General features: G+C 34.2%; 1 protein-coding gene across 3 annotated transcripts in view; it reads right to left on the reverse strand.

Annotated features, from left to right (window-relative positions):
- Positions 1–20,643, reverse strand: part of LOC126831976 (alpha-1,6-mannosylglycoprotein 6-beta-N-acetylglucosaminyltransferase A) — a 115,142-nt gene that overhangs the window by 59,556 nt on the left and 34,943 nt on the right. For 2 of the 3 annotated variants that reach the window (XM_050562642.2, XM_050562644.2), the window contains exons 10-16: positions 19,859–19,961; positions 15,710–15,844; positions 14,511–14,644; positions 13,201–13,325; positions 11,888–12,037; positions 8,891–9,037; positions 6,028–6,147 (exon numbers count right to left, since the gene is read on the reverse strand). In XM_050562642.2, the coding sequence (XP_050418599.2) occupies positions 6,028–6,147; positions 8,891–9,037; positions 11,888–12,037; positions 13,201–13,325; positions 14,511–14,644; positions 15,710–15,844; positions 19,859–19,961 (914 nt within the window). Of the gene's footprint in view, positions 1–4,873; positions 5,367–6,027; positions 6,148–8,890; positions 9,038–11,887; positions 12,038–13,200; positions 13,326–14,510; positions 14,645–15,709; positions 15,845–19,858; positions 19,962–20,643 lie in introns of those variants that run through there. The other variant, XM_050562645.2, reaches the window with a different exon arrangement.

The raw sequence follows: 20,643 nt of genomic DNA on the forward strand, positions 1-20,643 counted from the left end.
TCTGTAGCATGCCAAGGGCACGTAACCTTTCATTTTGGGTAAGCCGACGCATATCAAAATTTGTTTTCTGGTCACTAAAACAATTAAACTGATGTTTCCACCCTGGAATTCAATGCCACAATGACTGTAACATTCAAAGTCAGAGTCGTGCAAATCTTGGGTTGGACCCCCATGATGATCCCAAGCATCACCTGCATTCCATGCGGTAGCTATTGGTGCGTTTGGGCGTCACATGTAACTGGAAATGTTTCTTCTGTTAGGTTCTATAGTGACTTTTTTCATAGTCATTTGCATATTTTAGTATTATGCCCCCAAAATCAAATATCCCCTACTTTTTTTGAATAGTATATTTGAAGAGAGCAATAAACAAGCTTTTCAGTGATATATAACACCATGGCTGGAATTTTGTACTAAGAACCGTATTTTAGCATTGAATACCCCCCCTCCCCCCCTATTCATAATCATAGTAATAGAGTTTAGTATCACCCAACTTTGATCCTTTTGTAAGATAAGTAAATATGAATGTGCCAGAAAATTATTTATATATTTGAAGAGAGCAGTTAACAAGCTTTTCTGTGATATATAACATCATGGCTGGAATTTCCTACTAAGAACCGTATTTTGGCATTGAATACCCCCCTTCATAATCATAGTAATAGAGTTTAGTACCACCCAACTTTGATCGTTTTTTAAGGTAAGTCAATATGAATGTGCCAGAAAATTATTTATATATTTACAGAGAGCAATAAACAAGCTTTTCAGTGATATGGAACATCATTGCTGGAATTTTGTACTAAGAACCGTATTTTGGCATTGAATACCCCCCTTCCCCCTTCATAATCATAGTAATAGAGTTTAGTACCACCCAAATTTGATCATTTTTTAAGGTAAGTAAATATGAATGTTACAGAAAATTATTTATATATTTGAAAAGAGCAATAAACAAGCTTTTCAGTGATATGTAACATTAATGCTGGAATTTTGTACTAAGAACCGTATTTTGGCATTGAACACCCACCCCATCCCCCTTCATAATCATAGTAATAGTTTAGTACCACCCAACTTTGATCGTTTTTTAAGGTAAGTAAATATGAATGTGCCAGTAAATTATTTATATATTTGAAAAGAGCAATAAACAAGCTTTTCAGTGATATGTAACATTATGGCTGGAATTTTGTATTAAGAACCGTATTTTGGCATTGAACACCCACCCCATCCCCCTTCATAATCATAGTAATAGAGTTTAGTACCACCCAATTTTGATCGTTTTTTAAGGTAAGTAAATATGAATGTGCTAGAAAATTATTTATATATTTGAAGAGAGCAATTAACAAGCTTTTCTGTGATATATAACATCATGGCTGGAATTTCGTACTAAGAACAGTATTTTGGCATTGAGTACCCACCCCTCCCCCCTTCATAATCATAGTAATAGAGTTTAGTACCACCCAACTTTGATCGTTTTTTAAGGTAAGTAAATATGAATGTGCCAGAAAATAGTAATAGATGTTTAGTACCACCCAACTTTGATCGTTTTTTAATGTAAGTAATTTGGAGATAGCAATAAACAAGCTTTTCAGTGATATATAACATCATGGCTGGAATTTCGTACTAAGAACTGTATTTTAGCATTGAATACCCCCCCCCCCCCCCCCCCGTCCCATTCATAATCATAGTAATAAAGTTTACATATCACTGAGAAGTTTGTTTATTGCTCTCTCTAGATATGTAAATAATTTTCTGGCACATCCATATTTACTTATCTTACAAAAGGATCAAAAGGGGGGAGGGGTGGGTATTCAATGCCAAAATACTGTTCTTAGTACGAAATTCCAGCCATGATGTTATATATCACAGAAAAGCTTGTTAATTGCTCTCTTCAAATATATAAATAATTTTCTGGCACATTCATATTTACTTATCTTAAAAAACGATCAAAGTTGGGTGGTACTAAACTCTATTACTATGATTATGAAGGGGGGAAGGTGGGTATTCAATGCCGAAATACGGTTCTTAGTACGAAATTCCAGCCATGATGTTATATATCACTGAAAAGCTTGTTTATTGCTCTCTTCAAATATATAAATAATTTTCTGGTACATTCATATTTACTTACCTTAAAAAAACGATCAAAGTTGGGTGGTACTAAACTCTATTTCTATAATTATGAAGAGGGGTGGGTATTCAATGCCAAAATACGGTTCTTAGTACGAAATTCCAGCCATGATGTTATATATCACTGAAAAGCTTGTTTATTGCTCTCTTCAAATATATAAATAATTTTCTGGCACATTCATATTTACAAACCTTAAAAAACGATCAAGTTTTGGTTGTACTAAACTCTATTTCTATGATTATGAAGAGGGGTGGGGTGGGTATTCAATGCCAAAATACGGTTCTTAGTACGAAATTCCCGCCATGATGTTATATATCACTGAAAAGCTTGTTTATTGCTCTCTTCAAATATATAAATAATTTTCTGGCACATTCATATTTACAAACCTTAAAAAACGATCAAGTTTTGGTTGTACTAAACTCTATTACTATGATTATGAAGGGGGGGGGGTATTCAATGCCAAAATACGGTACTTAGTACGAAATTCCAGCAATGATGTTACATATCACTGAAAAGCTTGTTTATTGCTCTCTTCAAATATATAAATAATTTTCTGGCACATTTATATTTACTTACCTTACAAAAAGATCAAATTTGGCTGATGCTATTACTATGATTATGTGTGTGTGTGTGTGTGGGGGGGTATTTAATGTTCAAAAACGGGTCTTAATACGAAATTCCAGTGATGATGTTACATATCACTGAAAAGCTTGTTCATTGCTCTCTTCAAATATATAAATAATTTTCTGGCACATTCATATTTACCTATCTTAAAAAACGATCAAAGTTGGGTGGTACAAACCCTATTAAATAACGAGGGTAGGGGTATTTAAAGTAAAAATACGGGTCTTAATACGAAATTACAGCAATTCTGGTACGCATCATTTAAAAGTATGTCCCTTTTTCCTTGGCCTTTTCAAATCTGTAAATAATTTTCTGGCACACTTATATATGCATACCTGAAAAAAGATTAAAGTTGAAGGGAACCGGAGGGCGGGGGGATATTTGAAGTAAGAATGCGGGACTTAATCCAAAATAATTATATCTATACTGAGAATTAAAGTCAATCCTTTCTTTAGTTTATACCTTATTTGTTTTAGGCACAATGTATGTATACTTATTTTTTAAAAAATTATCAAAGTTAGTTAGACCTAGCCTGGACTAACTGAATACGAGTGGTGGGATGTGGCGAGTGGTTAATGTCAAAATAAAGGTCTTAATACGAAATTCCAGTTATCGTGTCATACATCACCGGAAAGTTAGTTTCAATGGCTCTTTGAATATACTTGTTATTTTCTGGCACATTCAAAATAACACACTTTAGAAGAGATAAACCCCTTTTTATTTTGAGCAAAAAATTTGTCGCCATCAAACAATGACGTAGTTACTAAAAATAGACTACTTTCAATTTATTTTATTTATCGAAGGCTTAGATTAGCCCATACGGAGCACGTGATTTCACTGAAGTCTTGGTCATCCAGAGAATTCCTTATTGTATGCTGATTTGATTGTCCCTTATTGTATGGTAGCTTATTGTATGCCAGCTTGATCTCGGCATGCTGTACATCGTAACGATATGTTTTGACGTCATGCCCCCAGTAAGTGAATTAAATGACGTTATAACAATTTTTATACCTTTATATTGATCTCTACATTCGTTTAATAAACACGTTTATTTAAACAACAGGCTTTAACTTAACTGACACAGTACATGTATACAACTGATAATTATGTCCATAATTTTGCTTTTTTTTGCTTTTTTTGGGGGGTTACATTGTCACTTTGTAAAGTGCCCCTGAACACGGTATATGAAAGGATGCACTATGTATATATGCTGTAATAATATATGCTGTAATGGTAATAAATATGCTGTAATAGTAATCTATAGAAAATCTTACTGTTGGGACCAATCTAAGAGATTATCTATTGAACATCCTGCTGTGATCAGGGCCAATCTGAACCAATATAAATCAGTCCTGCTTTGAGGGGTGGGCAATCTATAGAGAATTATGGTGTGGGCACCAATCTTAAGAAAGATCTTGCTGTGAAAGCCAAACTGAAAAAAGCATTCTCAGACATAAGTTCAGAATTTACTCCAAATTGTTCGCCTTAATTATTTTAACTAAAATATAGCCCTTTATAAAACCTTTGCTGTTTTAATGTATCAAATACATGAATAAGAAACTATGCAAAGTTTTGTGTTTCTGGATCAAAGAATTTCTTATAAACAGTAATTGTAAGTGGAGTAAATTCTTAACTTAAGTCTGAGAATGCTTTGTGAACTCGGGGCCCGATGTGATGGATAATCTAAAGAAAACTCCTGTTGTGGGGACTAATCCGAATAAAAAGTCTGCTGTGAGGGGCAATCTATATAAAATCATTGGGGCCATAGAAATACTAATATTATTATAACAATTTAAATAGACGGGACCATGCAATCTTTACAAAATCGTGCTGTGTACGCTGATCTGAAAAATCCTGTTGTTGGGATCATTGAAGAAAATCCTGCTGTGACACGAATCTAAATAAAAAATCGTGTCTTGGGGCCAATCTAAATAAAAAAAAATCCTGCTGTGAGAGCCAATCTACGATATAAATATGGTGTGTGTGGAGGGGGGGGGGGGGGGTATATAGAAAAATTAAAAACATTGAATGTTTATTTCTTTCTTTCGACTTTGTCACTTTTGTGAGTGTGTGTGTGTGTGTGTGGGGGGGGGGGGGGGGTAATGCCGTTATGGATGAAACACAGATTGTCAAAGTTAGCGATATAAATAAGGCTATATTAGTTTATTGTTCTACTTTAAACTCATGGCCTTGAATAGCAGGTAAACGGGTTTTAACATTTATGTAGTAGATAATGTGGTTTGCCTCCAGTTGTTCAAATTATTTCCCTTGATATTTCCAAGGTGAAGGCTGACAGCTGTCAATCATTCTGCTCTGGTGTGTAGATCTGTCGTTACTACGAAAGAGTGTTCACCATAAATAGCGATCGACTTGAATATTTTTGACTTAATGTTTTACAAAAACACGGTCGGACAATTATGTCCGGACGAAAGGCAATTTGGCCTGTCAAAAGGGGTCAATTCGCCCGGACATTGTCCGTGTCCGGACGCTTATTTCAGCACTTGTCCAATAGGCTTCTTTGTTTTACTAATTAAAATAATGCATATAAATTTCATACAGATCCAACGATAACTTTTGTTGATAAGGAATTCACAAGGTTCAGCAAAGTGAAACATGGGCCATAATTCTGAAAGTTATAAACAAAAATTGCTGAAACTCAATAGGTTTCTTCATTTGACTAATTTAAATAATGCTCTTAAATTAAATACAGATTGGATGATTACTTTAGTTGTCTCACTAAAGTAAACAACATATATAAATTTCAAAAAGATCAGATAATAAATGTAATCTGTAGAGTGTTCACAAGACGACAGACGGACAGAGATATGGAGGCAACGCCAATATACAACCTCATTTCCATGTGGGCGTATAAAAATTACTAATGAATTCTATAGCAAGGTAATTTGTAATTTCAATGAATAAATGATAGTGCCAACCACATATTGGCAATATGTTGCCTTTACTATGGATGAAATTAGAATTTTGAACAATGTTTTCACACCTCACACACATTCAAGGAAGGTTTGGGGAGAGTCACTGTATCCTGTAATACAGAATCCAACAGGGGATACTGCCATAAAAGAAATCTTTACAATGCATAAAAAGTAGAACTCCCACAGTAGTTATCAGAAATCAATAGGTTTTGTCATCTCATGAACACTTTCTATAAATATCAATTGAACGTGAACTTTAGCCTCTAGGGCATCAACGGACTGATGAACAGTGAAGATGACAACGTAGGTGTATACAATTTCGATTGTATAAAGATATACCATGATAAAACTAACCTCATTTTTATTTAATATCTTCTGTACAGTTTCCTTAACTTCAGTTAAATTATCTAAAGATACAGTATATACATGCGGCTCACCAATAAATTCTTCAGCATATGGATGCTGGCTTGTCAGCTGAAAGATACATACAAGTTAAAATATTTGTTTTTGTTAAAGTTTATGCGAACCGGAAAATGGCCCGACAGTTATAATAACTTGATCATTAAGAAGACATTATTAGACTACTGTCCTACAATGGCCCTATTCTTTGCTTAAAGATACATTATGGGAGATTCGATAACGAGTTGGCAGTGTTCACTATAATAGTTAAAAACTAGATAATGTAAAGGCAATTTGCTGAAAATTTCATTCAAATTGATCCACTATGAACCGAGAACTAAACATTTGAAATTTCCGCCTAGCCTCGATCATCATTACTAAAGTCAGTTAGTCTGTAGGGTTATGAAGTTCAAATCAGTTTTGTAGAAAAAAATGGTAACCACTTGGCACCGTCAAAATGTTCGTTATAACCCAAACTTTCGAAATTGGTCGGTGCCATTTTTTAAATTCAGCCAAAGTGACTGTTACAGCTGTTGCCTTGGCAACCATCAATTTCAATGTTTTAGCCGTGAAGAAAGACATTTTGTTTTGGTAATCACGTTTTTTTTTATGCTCCTCGGTTGAAAAAAACATTTGTAGTACCCTGAGACTATCCATACTATACCTAGATACTATTTTAAATACGGTTGCCATGGTAACCATGACCTATCCTCTCTTGATGACGTCACATTTAGTAGCCATATGATACACAAGATTAACAACAAATTCATCGGAGTATAAACAATCACAATGTTTTTATAAACTCACATTGGAATGTGGTCGTATATTGTCGTCGCCCCCGTCCGTCCGTCAATCGAATATTATATTTTGCCTCAGAGCATCCACAAGATATTTTGAAGTGATCAAGCTTCGTGTATAAACACTGGTATACGGTGCCAAGCAGTTATCAATAAAAAATTCAATATACATAACCCAACAGACTAAGTACGATAAAGTACGATCGTGAAGGAAAGTTATGCAGTAAATCGGCTAATAATCCACTAAAGATCGCAGGCTAGCGATGCCATCTAGAGTTGATTATGGTCTGGATAGGTTAATTAATGTTTAATTAATAATTTAGATAACATTTCAGGCCTAAAGAAAGACCTGCAATAGACAGATTTAGCTCTTGCATAATGTATGTTTAATAAAGAGGAGAAAACCCTTGTCAAAACATCGCCAGAAATAATCTTTAAAGTAATTTGTATTCCATATAATTGTGTCATGTGTTATTCTCATTCAGTTACTAATTGCTACTTAAACAAATTAAATCTACAGAGTGGGTATGAATATATTAAACATACATTATGCAAGAGCTAAATCTGGCTATTGCAGGTCTTTCTTTAGGCCTGAAATGTTATCTACATTATTAATTAAACATTAATTAACTTATTCAGACCATAATCAACTCTCGATGTCATCGCAAGCCTACGATATTTACCGGATTATAATCCAATCTGCTGTTCAACACTCATTCATGATTAATTCCAAAAATTGGATAATCAAGACTATGTTTTTTTATCGTACCGACTTTAGTAATGATGATCAAGGCTAGGCCGCAAATTCAATCGCTAAATTCTCGGTTCAGAGTGGGTCAATCTGACAGAAATTCTCAGCAAATTGCCTTTACATTATCTAGTTTTTAACTATTATAGTGAGAACTGCCAGCTCTTTATCTAATCTCCCATAATGTATCTTTAATGTGTGTATATCAATAATTGTATAACTCTGAAACTACATTAGCAAATATTTTCCCCGATTAATAATTCAATGAATTTAGTATAGTATGTACCGACACACATCCTTAACCTGAAAGAAAAACCAGTTTGTTACTTCTATTTGTAGAGTATACTGGGATAATAACAGTGAATATACAGTGGACTCTGTCCATTCTGACATCGTATAGGATCGATACAATATGCCGGATTAGACAGCATGTCGGAATACTCAATTATGTCGGAAGTATTATTGTACCTTTGAATACCGGAAATTTTATTATAATGAAGCCTCGAATACACAGAACTTAAAATATGAAAAAGCTTTCTGTATATTCAAAATTTTATTATATTATATCTAACAATTGCATAACAATTTAATTTAAATATATATTCGTTGACTAAATAGCACTTGTCATCAAAGCCTTACGATTGGCCGACCAATCGACTGACAGGTTGTGCTTTATTCACGCCCTTAAACCACTCATCTTTTCGCTTTAAAATGTCGGATAATGGAGTATGGCCAATTGATTGGCAGACAAATTGACTGACAGGTTGTGCTTTGTCCCCGCCCTTAAACCACTCATCTTTTCGCTTTAAAACGTCGGATAATGGAGTACGGCCAATTGAATTTTTCAACAAATTATAAAATTATCAAGGTAATCAAAAAAGACCAACACAGATAATTGATTGGTGATTGCTTGTCGGTTAACACCCACTGATTGAAGGCCGGATTATCCGATGTTAACTGTACGTAAATTGTGTGAAGGGACCGCTGATTGATGTCGTAATTCGAAATATTCAGAATCTAGAACACTCAAAACTTTTTTGGTTTAAGTAATAAGGAAATAAATCAGGACATGAAAATGATGATGGATTTCACAGAAAGCCGTAGTATTCAGATGTCGGAAGTGACAGAGTCCACTGTATTATGAACATGTAAACTCTCTAGTCTCTACTTTAACTTTTCAAGTTACAGAAGCTCTAAAAAGTCAACTTGTAGTTTTTCAAAGTACAAAGCTGAAGGTGATATATTAAGTATGATTAAAAACATTGAAACACACCTGTCTCTGGGTTGGTTTGCCTTTGAAGAATGGGGAATTTTTATTATTTATAGGAGGAATGAATTTTGGATTTATATAGATGGCACCATTGGCTATAGCTTCTAATGGTGCTGGACCTTCAAACGGGAAACCAAGACCTATAAATATCTGAAATAAAGTAATCAAAGTGTTTATTGATTAACAGCTTAAATTTCCTACTCTTGTCATTTGGGAAATACGCAATATTGATTAATTTAGTTTATACTAATTCTAATGCATTAATATTAAATTGTTCTAATGCATTAATATTAAATTGTACAATATAAACAGATTATACAAAAGTTCTAACAAACTATAAATGCTTTGTCTTCATAAAATATTAATTGATAAGAATGTTTCAAATGATTGAATGTTGGACTTTAAACCCCATTTTATTTTTTAAGTCCAACTTTTCTGCACAGACAGGTCTAATGAAGACAGGCATACACCATACAGTTTCACAGCCTACTCTTTTTTCAAATTCCAACTGTCATGGGTATTTTACGTGCAGTCATACACCGGACTTAGGTTTTTTGTCCCATCCGTCCAGTACAACTGACAAGGGGAAACAATGCCGGAAAATCCTGAGGGTCTTTCTCGGCAAACACCCGGAGCAAACCTGAGACCTTCAGGTTAGCGAGCCAGCAGCTTACTCACTGAGCCACTGCGGCTTCCTACTAACATAGAATATTTCAACAGATAATAAATATAAAATGGTGGAATATGATCTAAACACATTTACGTGTACAAAATAAAGAACAAAACACACATACACATTATACAAATACAAAAGAGTACTCAGGAACTCCAATCAGGTTAAAACACAGATCCTATTTTGTTTCGTTTTTTATAGTTCAAAATTTTGTTTTATTTGTCTGTACTACACTAAAATCTGGAAGAGTTGTTTTATATAACCTGCATTCTGGATGGCACGAGGGATTAGCCAATGAAACCATGTGTTACTGCGACTCCTTGGCATTCGATGCACGGAACTGTGGCTAAACCACTTGAAACGTCAATCTGATTGATTAATCAATGTCTGACGTCATAGGGTCAAAAGCCGTCCTTACGAGTCCTGACGCGACCTCCCACTACAACTGGTCAGATCTTCATGCAGTGTAGGTCATCGAAAGTATAAAAGATAGGTTGCCAGGCAACGAAACATACGCCCACAGCAGCTAAATCGTCCGGGCAGTCAACAAGAGTTGTCGCATATTTTTACTTTTTTCGGTAATGAAACATTTATAATACACTAAAATCTGATTAAAAGAAACAACTCAGAAAACCATTAGAATTTGTTTGGTTTTTATAAAGTTCTGCCCCATGCTAACGGTTTGTATACAAAACTTTTAATACTGTATCATGGATTTAGCTGTTCCAAGTCATAAAAATTCATTGAAAATCAATATACTTGTTCGTCTCAAGATCTTAATCTCAATCTGAAGCCAATCGGATATTAACTTTGGCCTCTAGAGCGTCCACCAGATTTTCCAAGTGATCAAGGGCCATAACTTTGGGCAGTAATTATCAAAAATCTTTGAAAATCAATAGGTTTATTCGCCTTGTGACCTCAAACACTGTGTATAAATTTAAAGTCAATCAGATATTAACTTTAGCCTTTAGAGCATCCACAAGGTTTTTTGAAGTGATCAAGGGCCATAACTCTGGCAGTAATTATCGAAAATCACTGAAAATGAATAGACTGTGTATAAAATTCAAAGTCAATCGGATATTAACTTTAGACTCTAGAGCGTCCACAAGATTTTTCAAAATGATCAAGGGCCATAACTCTGGCAGTAATTATCGTAAATTGCTGAAAATCAATAGGATTCCTTGTCTCATGACCTTAAACACTGTGTATAAATTTAAAGTCAATTGGATATTAACTTTGGCCTCTAGAGCGTCCACAAGATTTTTTGAAGTGATCAAGGGCCATAACTCTGGCAGTAATTATCGGAAATCGCTCAAAATCAATAGGCTTCTTTGTCTCATGGCCTTAAACACTGTATATAAATTTAAAGTCAATCGGATATTAACTTTAGCCTCTAGAGCGTCCACAAGCAATTGTGGAGGCCGGACGGCGACGACAATATACGACCACATTTCAATGTGGGCGTACAAAAAACGAAACAAAATATAGATCTCTATTTTAATCAGAATGTTGTAACTCCTATATACATATAAATTATAATTAGATATATTGTTTGATTGATGTAATATAAGTAATAACTATAATATAAGTATTCTTTGCTTCTGATAGATTCGTGTCACCCCATAGTAAGTAATATGAACATGTGAGTACACGTAATTTTAAAATGAGTTAAAGAGTTTAACAGTTTAGTTCTATTAGGCCAAAATAAAAAATACATGTGTTTCTTAATACCCGACACACCCTATTATTTTAAGCCAAAATCGGTGAACCTAAACTTTTTTGCTCCCATTTCCCCAGGCCCTATTTTCTCTAGACAAATTCCAACACATTTTGGTTTATTTTCAAGAACCTTACACAGTAATCAAACTAGAAATACTAGGAAATGGATAATACAAACCACAACGGAAAGAGAAATTAAAAATAAAAAGATTTTCTGATCCACTGACCCTATTGTTTGGGGTCAAGTATTGGAAACAATGGTCATTTCGGGACGAACATATGGTTTAATTTTAATTCATTAATTCGCTTGCGCGTAGGGGTCTTTAGCAGTGGGAGGAAACCGGAGGACCCGGAGAAAACCCACGAGGTTGGACAGGCGACCCTACTCCTTGTCACGTACAATTGGGGATTCGAAACCACGCCAGTTGACTCAATGACAGGCCGTATGATACAGCACGCACGTGCTAACCATTCGGCCACCAAACCACGCCACATAACTCAATGACAGATCCAATGATCTAAAGAGTGTATGTTACACCATTTGACTACCCCACCCTCAGCAATAGTATAGATTACTACAGAAAAAAATAGTCATAATTTCAACAAACCTTGGATTCAGATAATAATTTATGAAGATCAGCTCCATTTAATATTCCATGATTTATCACATATTTAGGAACATTTTCATGTTTATCACCTGCTACTGTTCCATGAATTTCAACAAAATCTTTAATAACATCTAAATACTTCTCTTTTCCCTATAAAAATACAGATAAATATGTAAATCTGGTGCAGCTATTAACTAATCGACATTTCTCGATTTTTTGGTAATTTTCACATGTATCTGAATATATCCTTGGACATCATGCAGACGGAAGGATTAACACCGAAAATAGGGAGAATTAAGAGAGAGAGAGAAACAAACTAAGTTATTTCAGAACTAACACATGGTTCAATTTAATTTCAATCATTCACTTGCATGTAGGGTACTTTACAGACCCTATGATCTAAAGAGTACTTGTTAAACCATTTGGTCACCCAAAGATTAATTCAGTTGTCTGGGGACGAATTGTTCAGGGACAAATTGTCCTAGAGCCGACAGCATTCTTGTTTCTGCTCAATTTCAATGATTCGAACCCATGATGTAACTACCATGTCATCTTGTAGGTAATCAAAACATGGCAAGGCCTATTTTAATGGACCTGTCTTGAAGTCGAAATGAAAAATCATAAATCCATGCTTTGAAAAGATAGTATGTATCCTTGTGGATCGGCTCTAGGAAAATTCGTCCCTGAGGACAAATCGTCCGCAGACAATTTGTATCAACTGTAACTGCTTGGGTTATGGCCTTGCATACTCAGAGTAACAAAGGTTGTGAGCTTTCTAGTATGATGAATTGGGAACATCAGAGAATGATTCCTATCGATAATCAGCATTCCGCAACATTCAGTTCCGGAGTTAAGCCCCCACGAAAACCTTGTGGAACCGATAGAGGCTATCATTTCAACCATGTTTTTTTCTCCAAATTTGGTGTGAACCATTGGGGTCATGAGACGACAAATTCTATCGATATTCACGGTTTGTGATATTCTGAGTTACCAAACTTTTCCAAAAACCTTGTGAACACGATATAGGCTACAGGTTCATATTCGATGTGAGGCACTGGAACAATGTGAGGGTGAGCCCTATCGATTTTCCCAGATCCCCGTCCATCTCGGTGTATCGTGTATGGCAACCGCTTGTTTGTTTATAAAAGTGTAAATGTGATGATAATTCAGGAAGTTTTTATTCCAATTTGTGAGACTTTGTTTTGGTCACAACTAATTGGTCACAATTTCAGAAGGTTTATTTTGTCAACTAGCTTACGATCTACTTTCAGAACGAATAAGGAGAGAAAAGGGGATTAAGACAATAAACTTACTTTCCACATATAGTCATTTTTACCATAGACAACAGCTTGTTGTTTACGGTCTGTAGAGCGTACATTTGAATTATTTAAATGTTGTTCAACAACAAAACCCATAAAAGAATTATCGGGACTATGAGCTGTAAAATAAAGATTGTTATCAAATTAAAGATCATTATAAAATGTATCAAAATAAATTACACTATTCTATAATACATGAATCAAAAATAAACATACATGTATCAAAAATAAACATACATGTATAAAAAATACATTCTAATACATGTATCGAAGTAAAAATACTTTTATAAATATAATACATTTATCTAAATAAAGATAAAGACTATTTTTATAATACATGTAACTACACAAGCTAACAGTGAGGCTCAATTAGAAGGAGAGTTATTGTCCAAAGTCTCAACCAATCAAATTGCTTATCGCTCTGCTTACGCTCAGCAGAAAAAGTTCATTATCGAACTTAGTCAAGGTATTGATGTAATAAAGCTATACACCAAGTGTCCTCATTCTCACTTAATTAGAACTAAAGTTATCTATCCCAAAGCATCAACCAATCAAATTGCTTATCTCTGCTTACCCTAAGCAGAAAATGCTCATCTTTGAACTCCATCAAGGCATTGACCAAATAAACACCTACACCAAGTTTGAACATTCTAGCTCAATTAGAAAGAGAGTTATTGTGTCCCAAAAAGTGTGACAGACAGACAGATGGGCGGACGTACAGACGGACGAACTCATTTTAATAGTTCCATGCTTTCTTCGAAAGGCGGGGGACAATAAAGACTATTTTTATAATACATGTATTAAAATAAAGACTATTTTCATAATACATGTATCAAAATAAAGAATACATTTATCATAAATGTATCAAAATACTTTTATACCACATGTATCAAAAGACTTTTATAATAGATTTCTTCCTCCTCTATTAGTGTTTAATGCCTGCTTCCACATGATATTGTTGACAAGTTCTTTTTTTTTAATATGTATTATAAGGTCCATGGTGCAAGCGCCTTTCCTGAGGCTGAGAAGGCACATACACTCACACCAGCTATTGCTTGAAGCATGATACTCTAGACCACTATAGGCCATCTCGACCACCACAAGATAAAGGTAAGGAACCCTGATAAGCAAATCTAGCTATCACTTCCAAACAGCTCAATATTCAAGTAAATATTTTCAGGCAAGCTATTTGGGATTTTTCTCTGGCATTAATTCATATATTTCAAGACATTTTTATTAACTGCTTTTTAAATTTATTTAAGAAATTAATAACCATCTGGATATTTAATAATTGTTTAACTTACGAAACATTGTAAAGAACTGTCTGGGCAATAAATCTTGTCCTCCCCATGATGTTAAGATTTTATTTTGCTTGGCAAAATTACGATGATTAAAGGCTGGCTCTGTTCCAAAACTATCCAATATTCTGAACAGGCAACTGAAGAAAAAAAAAAAAAACGACAATAAGAATTTTACTAATTAAAGATTCATTATGCAAAAGCTAACCCTGCCTATTTATTGCAGGTCTGGCTTTTAGCTTCAAATGTTATACGAATTATTAGACATTTATTCACATAATCAACACTCTAGACCTTCGGATTGCCATGTATTGAAAGCATTAGAAAAACTGTTGTTAAACAGTATGAAATAATAATGTTGAAACCAGAATAAAGGTATAGAGTTTCAGACGATCATTATTTAAGGTACCATTTATTCTATCTAACAAGTCATTTTGACCCAAAATTATGTGCATATTTCATTTAATTGATTTCTTAGTATCTTTATATGTTTTAGTAATATAAAATCAATAATACGAGCGTATTTAATTTATTTGATTTCTTAGTATCTTTATATGTTTTAGTAATATAAAATCAATAATACGAGCGTATTTAATTTATTTGATTTCTTAGTATCTTTATGTGTTTTAGTAATATAAAATCAATAATATTTTTGTTAATATTTTCTTACCAGCCAGTCCATAAAGGTTTATTTAAGCACATAACAACAGAGACAGACAGAGAGAGAGAGTTTAATGTCCACTCGACACAAACCAGGTCATTTTGGGACTAACACATGGTTCAATTGTACTTCAATGATTGGCTTGCACGTAGGGGTCTTTAGCAGTGGGAGGAAACCGGAGGACACAGAGAAAACCCTCGAGGATGGACAGGCGACCCTACTCCTTGTCACGTACAACCAGGGATCGGAACCACGCCAGTTGACTCAATGACAGATCGTATGATACAGCGCGCACATGGTAACCATTCGGCCATCCAACCCATCAATAATGTGATATATGTGAGCGATTTTACTTGTTGTGAATTTATAATCAGTAAAGCCACTTGGCTTGTGTGAAAATAAATTGCTGGTGGCATTTAGCCTCTCATTTAGCTTTCACCTAATGTACTTTTTTTTATTTCAAACATTGATTTTGTTGACGGTCGGACATAGTACGACATAGTACTCTCACATTGAAATGTGGGCATATATAAAAAAAGGGTACCTAAATTTCCCGTAACCTCCCTTCACTCGTTTTTTAAACTGTGTAAGACCAACAATATCTGTATAGATAATATGAACTGGAAGTTCTTTTCTACTTTGGCATGGTGATTTGGCAGCAGGTAGGTGTGACAATATCCTGAAATAAAAGAATTATAAACCAGATAACAATAAATACGATACTTTAATAATAGATGGATAATTGATTAACACAAAAAATAAACAATAGATTTTATAAATACTGGGAACATTATAAACCAGATATTATTCTTTATCTTTTTGTTGAGATGCATTCACTTCAATGACGCAGAATAAATCAAGCATGGAAATTTGGTTATGGCCGGCTCACACCATGGATTCATTTGAGAGAGAGAGAGGAAGAGAGAGAGAGATGGGGTTTAACCTCCACTCGACACAAACCAGGTCATTTCAGGACTAACACATGCTTCAATTTTATTTCAATAATTCGCTTGCGCGTAGGGGTCTTTAGCAGTGGGAGGAAACCGGAGGACCTGGAGAAACCCCACGAGGTTGGACAGGCGACCCTACTCCTTGTCATGCACAACCGGGGAATCAAAACTTCTTGGCCTACACCGGCAGCATATCGGAGATTTCCTGGTTAGCGAGCCAACATCATACATGTACTTACAGAGCCACATAAGCTCCTATCTTTACAGAAGTACCTAACTACAAAATGCTACCTTTAAAATATCAACCCCAAAAGAAAACTCTTTTATCTCTTGGCTCTTTCATCTTATTCCAATCTGATTAAAATACAGATCTATATTTCGTTGCATTTTTTGATGGCCTACACAACATGAAGATCTGACTGGTTGTAGTAAAAGGTCGCGTCAGAAATGAAATGAAATGAAATGGGGTTTAACGTCCTACTGTTCTGCTCCGAACTGGGCTAATGAAGACGGGCAGGTCGCGTCAGAGTTCGTATTAACGGCTTTTGACACTATGACGTCGGTCATTGATTATTCAATCAGCGTTGATGTCGCCGTAACAGATGGTTTCATTGGCTAATCCCTCACACTATCCAGAACACAGGTTATATAACAACTCTTCCAGAATCCAGATCCTAGTGTAGTACAGACAAATAAAACAAATTTTGTACTATAAAAAACGAAACGAAATAGGATCTGTATTTTATTCAGACTGATCTTATTCCTTTATTCACAATGCTTAGTTATTATATTATCAAACATACATAATGCAAGAGCTAAATCTGCCTATTGCAGTTCTTTCTTTAGGCCTGAAATGTTATCTAAATTATTAATTAAGACATCAATTAACTTATCCAGCTCATAATCAACTCTCGATGTCAACGCTAGCCTGCGACGCTTATTGGATTAAAACTTTCATTCATGATTTAATCATGAAATGGATAATCAAGACTATGTTTTTTATTGTACCGACTTAAGTAATGATGATCAAGGCTAGGCCCAAAATTCAATCGCTAAAAACTTGGTTCAAAGTGGATCAATTTGACTGAAATTTTCAGCAAATTCCCTTTACATTATCTAGGAATCCAGTATATAAATATATATATTCACAGTGTTATTGAGGAATCCAGTATATAATTATATGTATTCACAGTGTGTTATTAAGGAATATACTGGTACTAAACTCTGTTAAAGATGCATTATAAATTATATAAGATTTAGATAAAGAGATGGCCTTTCTTGCTATAATAGATAATGAATATATTGACAATATCATTCAAATTACTTTATTCTGAGCGAAGTTATTACTGTTTGTAGTTTTGAGATGATGTAGCATATTGTTTATGATTGTAACCATGATACTAGTTATTTGAGACCTAGCCCTAATTTCGCTCTTTTAAAATTAAATCATTAATCCTTTTAAATCTTCGCCATCCGATGCTCTAGAGAGTTGATTATAGTCTTGTCACGTGAATAAATGTCTAAATAATAAATAATATGACATTTGAAGTCAAAAGGATGATTTAGCTGTGTTATTGGGGAATGTATACTCATTGTTTAACGTCCTAGTGTTCTGCTCGAGCTGGGCTAGTAAAATCGGACTGCAACACTACGTCCTACTTTTATTTCACTCTACACGAGCAGTACAATTCTCCTGTTGGATATGTTCATTGAGTCACTTTATTACAAATGGTGCTCGAAATTATTCTGGCATACAATTAAAGTGTCAAGTTTAAAAATTTCATTTTGTCTTAGGTGACCTATTTTGGGGTAATTTTATGCTTTTGATTATGTAGAGTACAATAAATATCCTGTACCAGAATATGTATGCTACATGTAAGTCATTGTCTCATGACAAATTAATATCCTCGTCTTCCTTCCTACACTTCTTTATGGCTCATGTCTCATATCAACGACAAATTTTATATTCATTATTACGATTGATTAAACATACATTATGCAAGAGTTAAATCTGCCTATTGCAGGTCTTTCTTTAGACCTTAAATGTTAACTAAATTATTAATTAGACATTAATTAACATATCCAGACCATAATCAACTCTCGATGTTATCCCTAGCCTGCGATGTTTATTGGATTAAGTTCCGATTTGCTGTTCGACTTCCATTCAAGATTTAACCATGAAATGTATAATCGAGACTATCTTTTTTAGTATGATCGAGGCTAGGCCGAAAATTCAATCGCTAAAATCTTGGTTCAGAGTGGATCAATTTAACTATTATTGTGAGAATTGCCAGCTCTTTATCTAATCTCCCATTATGTATATTTAATAAGTAATCCATATTCAACAATTAACCCTCTATTAACATCTTTGATAATAAAACCATAGACCGTGTTTTAGCTATAAATACATTCCTATTGTTTTAACAATCAATAATATCATAAATACCATAACAAAAAAAGAAATTCAAGCAGAATATCAAAACGTTCTAGGCTACATGTGTTTGAAACAATGTATAGATATATGGGTCAATTTGTAAATTTGTCAAAATAGCAATGTTTATACATGTACAGTTGAGCTGGAACCCAAGAAGCTTTAATGACGTGGAGGCAGCATGACGTCATTTTGGTTAAGTCATCGACGCCATATTTGTTAACCCAAAACAGCATCTCTATAATTATTTTCACAATATTCCGGGCTGTTCCGGGTAGATCAGGGATCACCAAACTTTTATATAGTGGGTCAGATATAACTGACAGAATGTCGAGCACGGGCTCAATACAATACACCGAATACAGAATACACAGAAGGTACACAAAAAATAAGGATAATCATTCTATCTATTTATCAATACATGAAATACACAAAATAATAAAAAAATAATAAAATATTTTAATCTTACCAAAATAGCACCAAGTTAGAATATTTATACAAATGAAATAAAATGAAATGAATCCTACTGTTCTGCTCCTAAACTGGGTTAATGTGCTATTAGGGAAATACATTTATACAAAGTTTAGGATGTAATAAGACAGTTATATCACATAATTGAATCGCATAAAAAGTAAGCCATAGCGCGTGATGTTACTGACTCTGTGTACAATATGTGTTATGTAAGAAGTGTAAGAAGCTAAAGCATGGGGTTCTTTTTTTCAGCATGCAACGGTGGGCCAGGCCGTAGTTTGGTGACCCCTGGGATAGATGGACAATGTGTATAAAAAAAAGAAATATAATATATCTTTGCCTTCTAGTCAACAAAAAAATACTCAATAATCTAAGGTGTAACTTGAATGATGATGTGACAAAGCATGATGTGACGTGACATGACGTGACATCCCGAAACATGTCAGTACTCCTTAGTTCTAGTTTTATTTGTTTTCACTACAGTATGACATCAAGTCGTAATCATCATTAATCAACAGGTAATTTTAAAGGAACAGTACCAGATACATTCTAGATAAGAACACAGGTTAATTTGGGATGAAAGATTCTTGTCAGGGGGTTGGGTGGTCAAATAGTTAATACGTGCACGTGAAATCACACGGTCTGTCATGGAGTCAAGTGGTCTTTATCCTAGTCATATCAAATTCTACATAGTAACCATATCTTATAACCACGTTTACACACACACACCATAATTACATGTATAGTGGTAGGGATCATCACAACAGTAAAGTCACTCAAACATTGAACTTTCCTTTTAAGCTTTTAATCACTAATGGAGTTTTAGTGTAATTGTACTTACTCTACTAATTGTTCCACTTCACTGGTTATAGTTAAATCATGGCCCAATAGATACAACGTAGAAATCAAATCACTCCATTGCACTAATTCTCCTAATGGTCCACCTAAAAGATCGCAAAAAAAAAAAAAAAGTTATTTTAAAGATATGAAGAGTTAGAAAATTTGCTTCTGTCAAAACCATGTTAGTATCCCTTACAACCATTTCACATATATTCAATATTATTGATTTATCTAATAATACTAGGGAATGCTCTAGGCGCTAGAAAATGTTGTCATTTTGGATTGTTAATGATAGTGACTAAATAACCAGGTTTTCACTTTGGCTTTAAAAATTGACACAGAATCACTGTTTCTGGAAGTGTATTCCACACAATTGATCCACTGTATCAATATAAAAGAAATTTGTTTTTATATTTGGCATTGACCCAAGTGCATTTATTGTGTTTTATGAACAGAGCTAATAACAGTTGGCTAGGATTAGTTACAAAATTTAGATCCTGCTAAGGAAAAAAACAACATTTATTACTTCTTTGAGAAATTGAACAGTAACACACTAAAAGTATTTATGGAATAACAATTAAAGATACATTGTAAGATTTTGATAAAAAGTTGGCCATTCTTGCTATAATAGTTCAAAAATAGATAATGCAAAATGAATGTACTGATAATTTCATTCAAATTACTTTATTCTGAGCAAAGATATCAGCCTTTGAAGGTCTGACAAGATTATGTGCACTTATTGTAACCATTGTATTGGTTGTTCGAGACTTAGCCTAGCTTCACCAT

This window comes from Patella vulgata, chromosome 9, assembly GCF_932274485.2.
Source record: "Patella vulgata chromosome 9, xgPatVulg1.2, whole genome shotgun sequence".
Taxonomy (NCBI): domain Eukaryota; kingdom Metazoa; phylum Mollusca; class Gastropoda; family Patellidae; genus Patella; species Patella vulgata.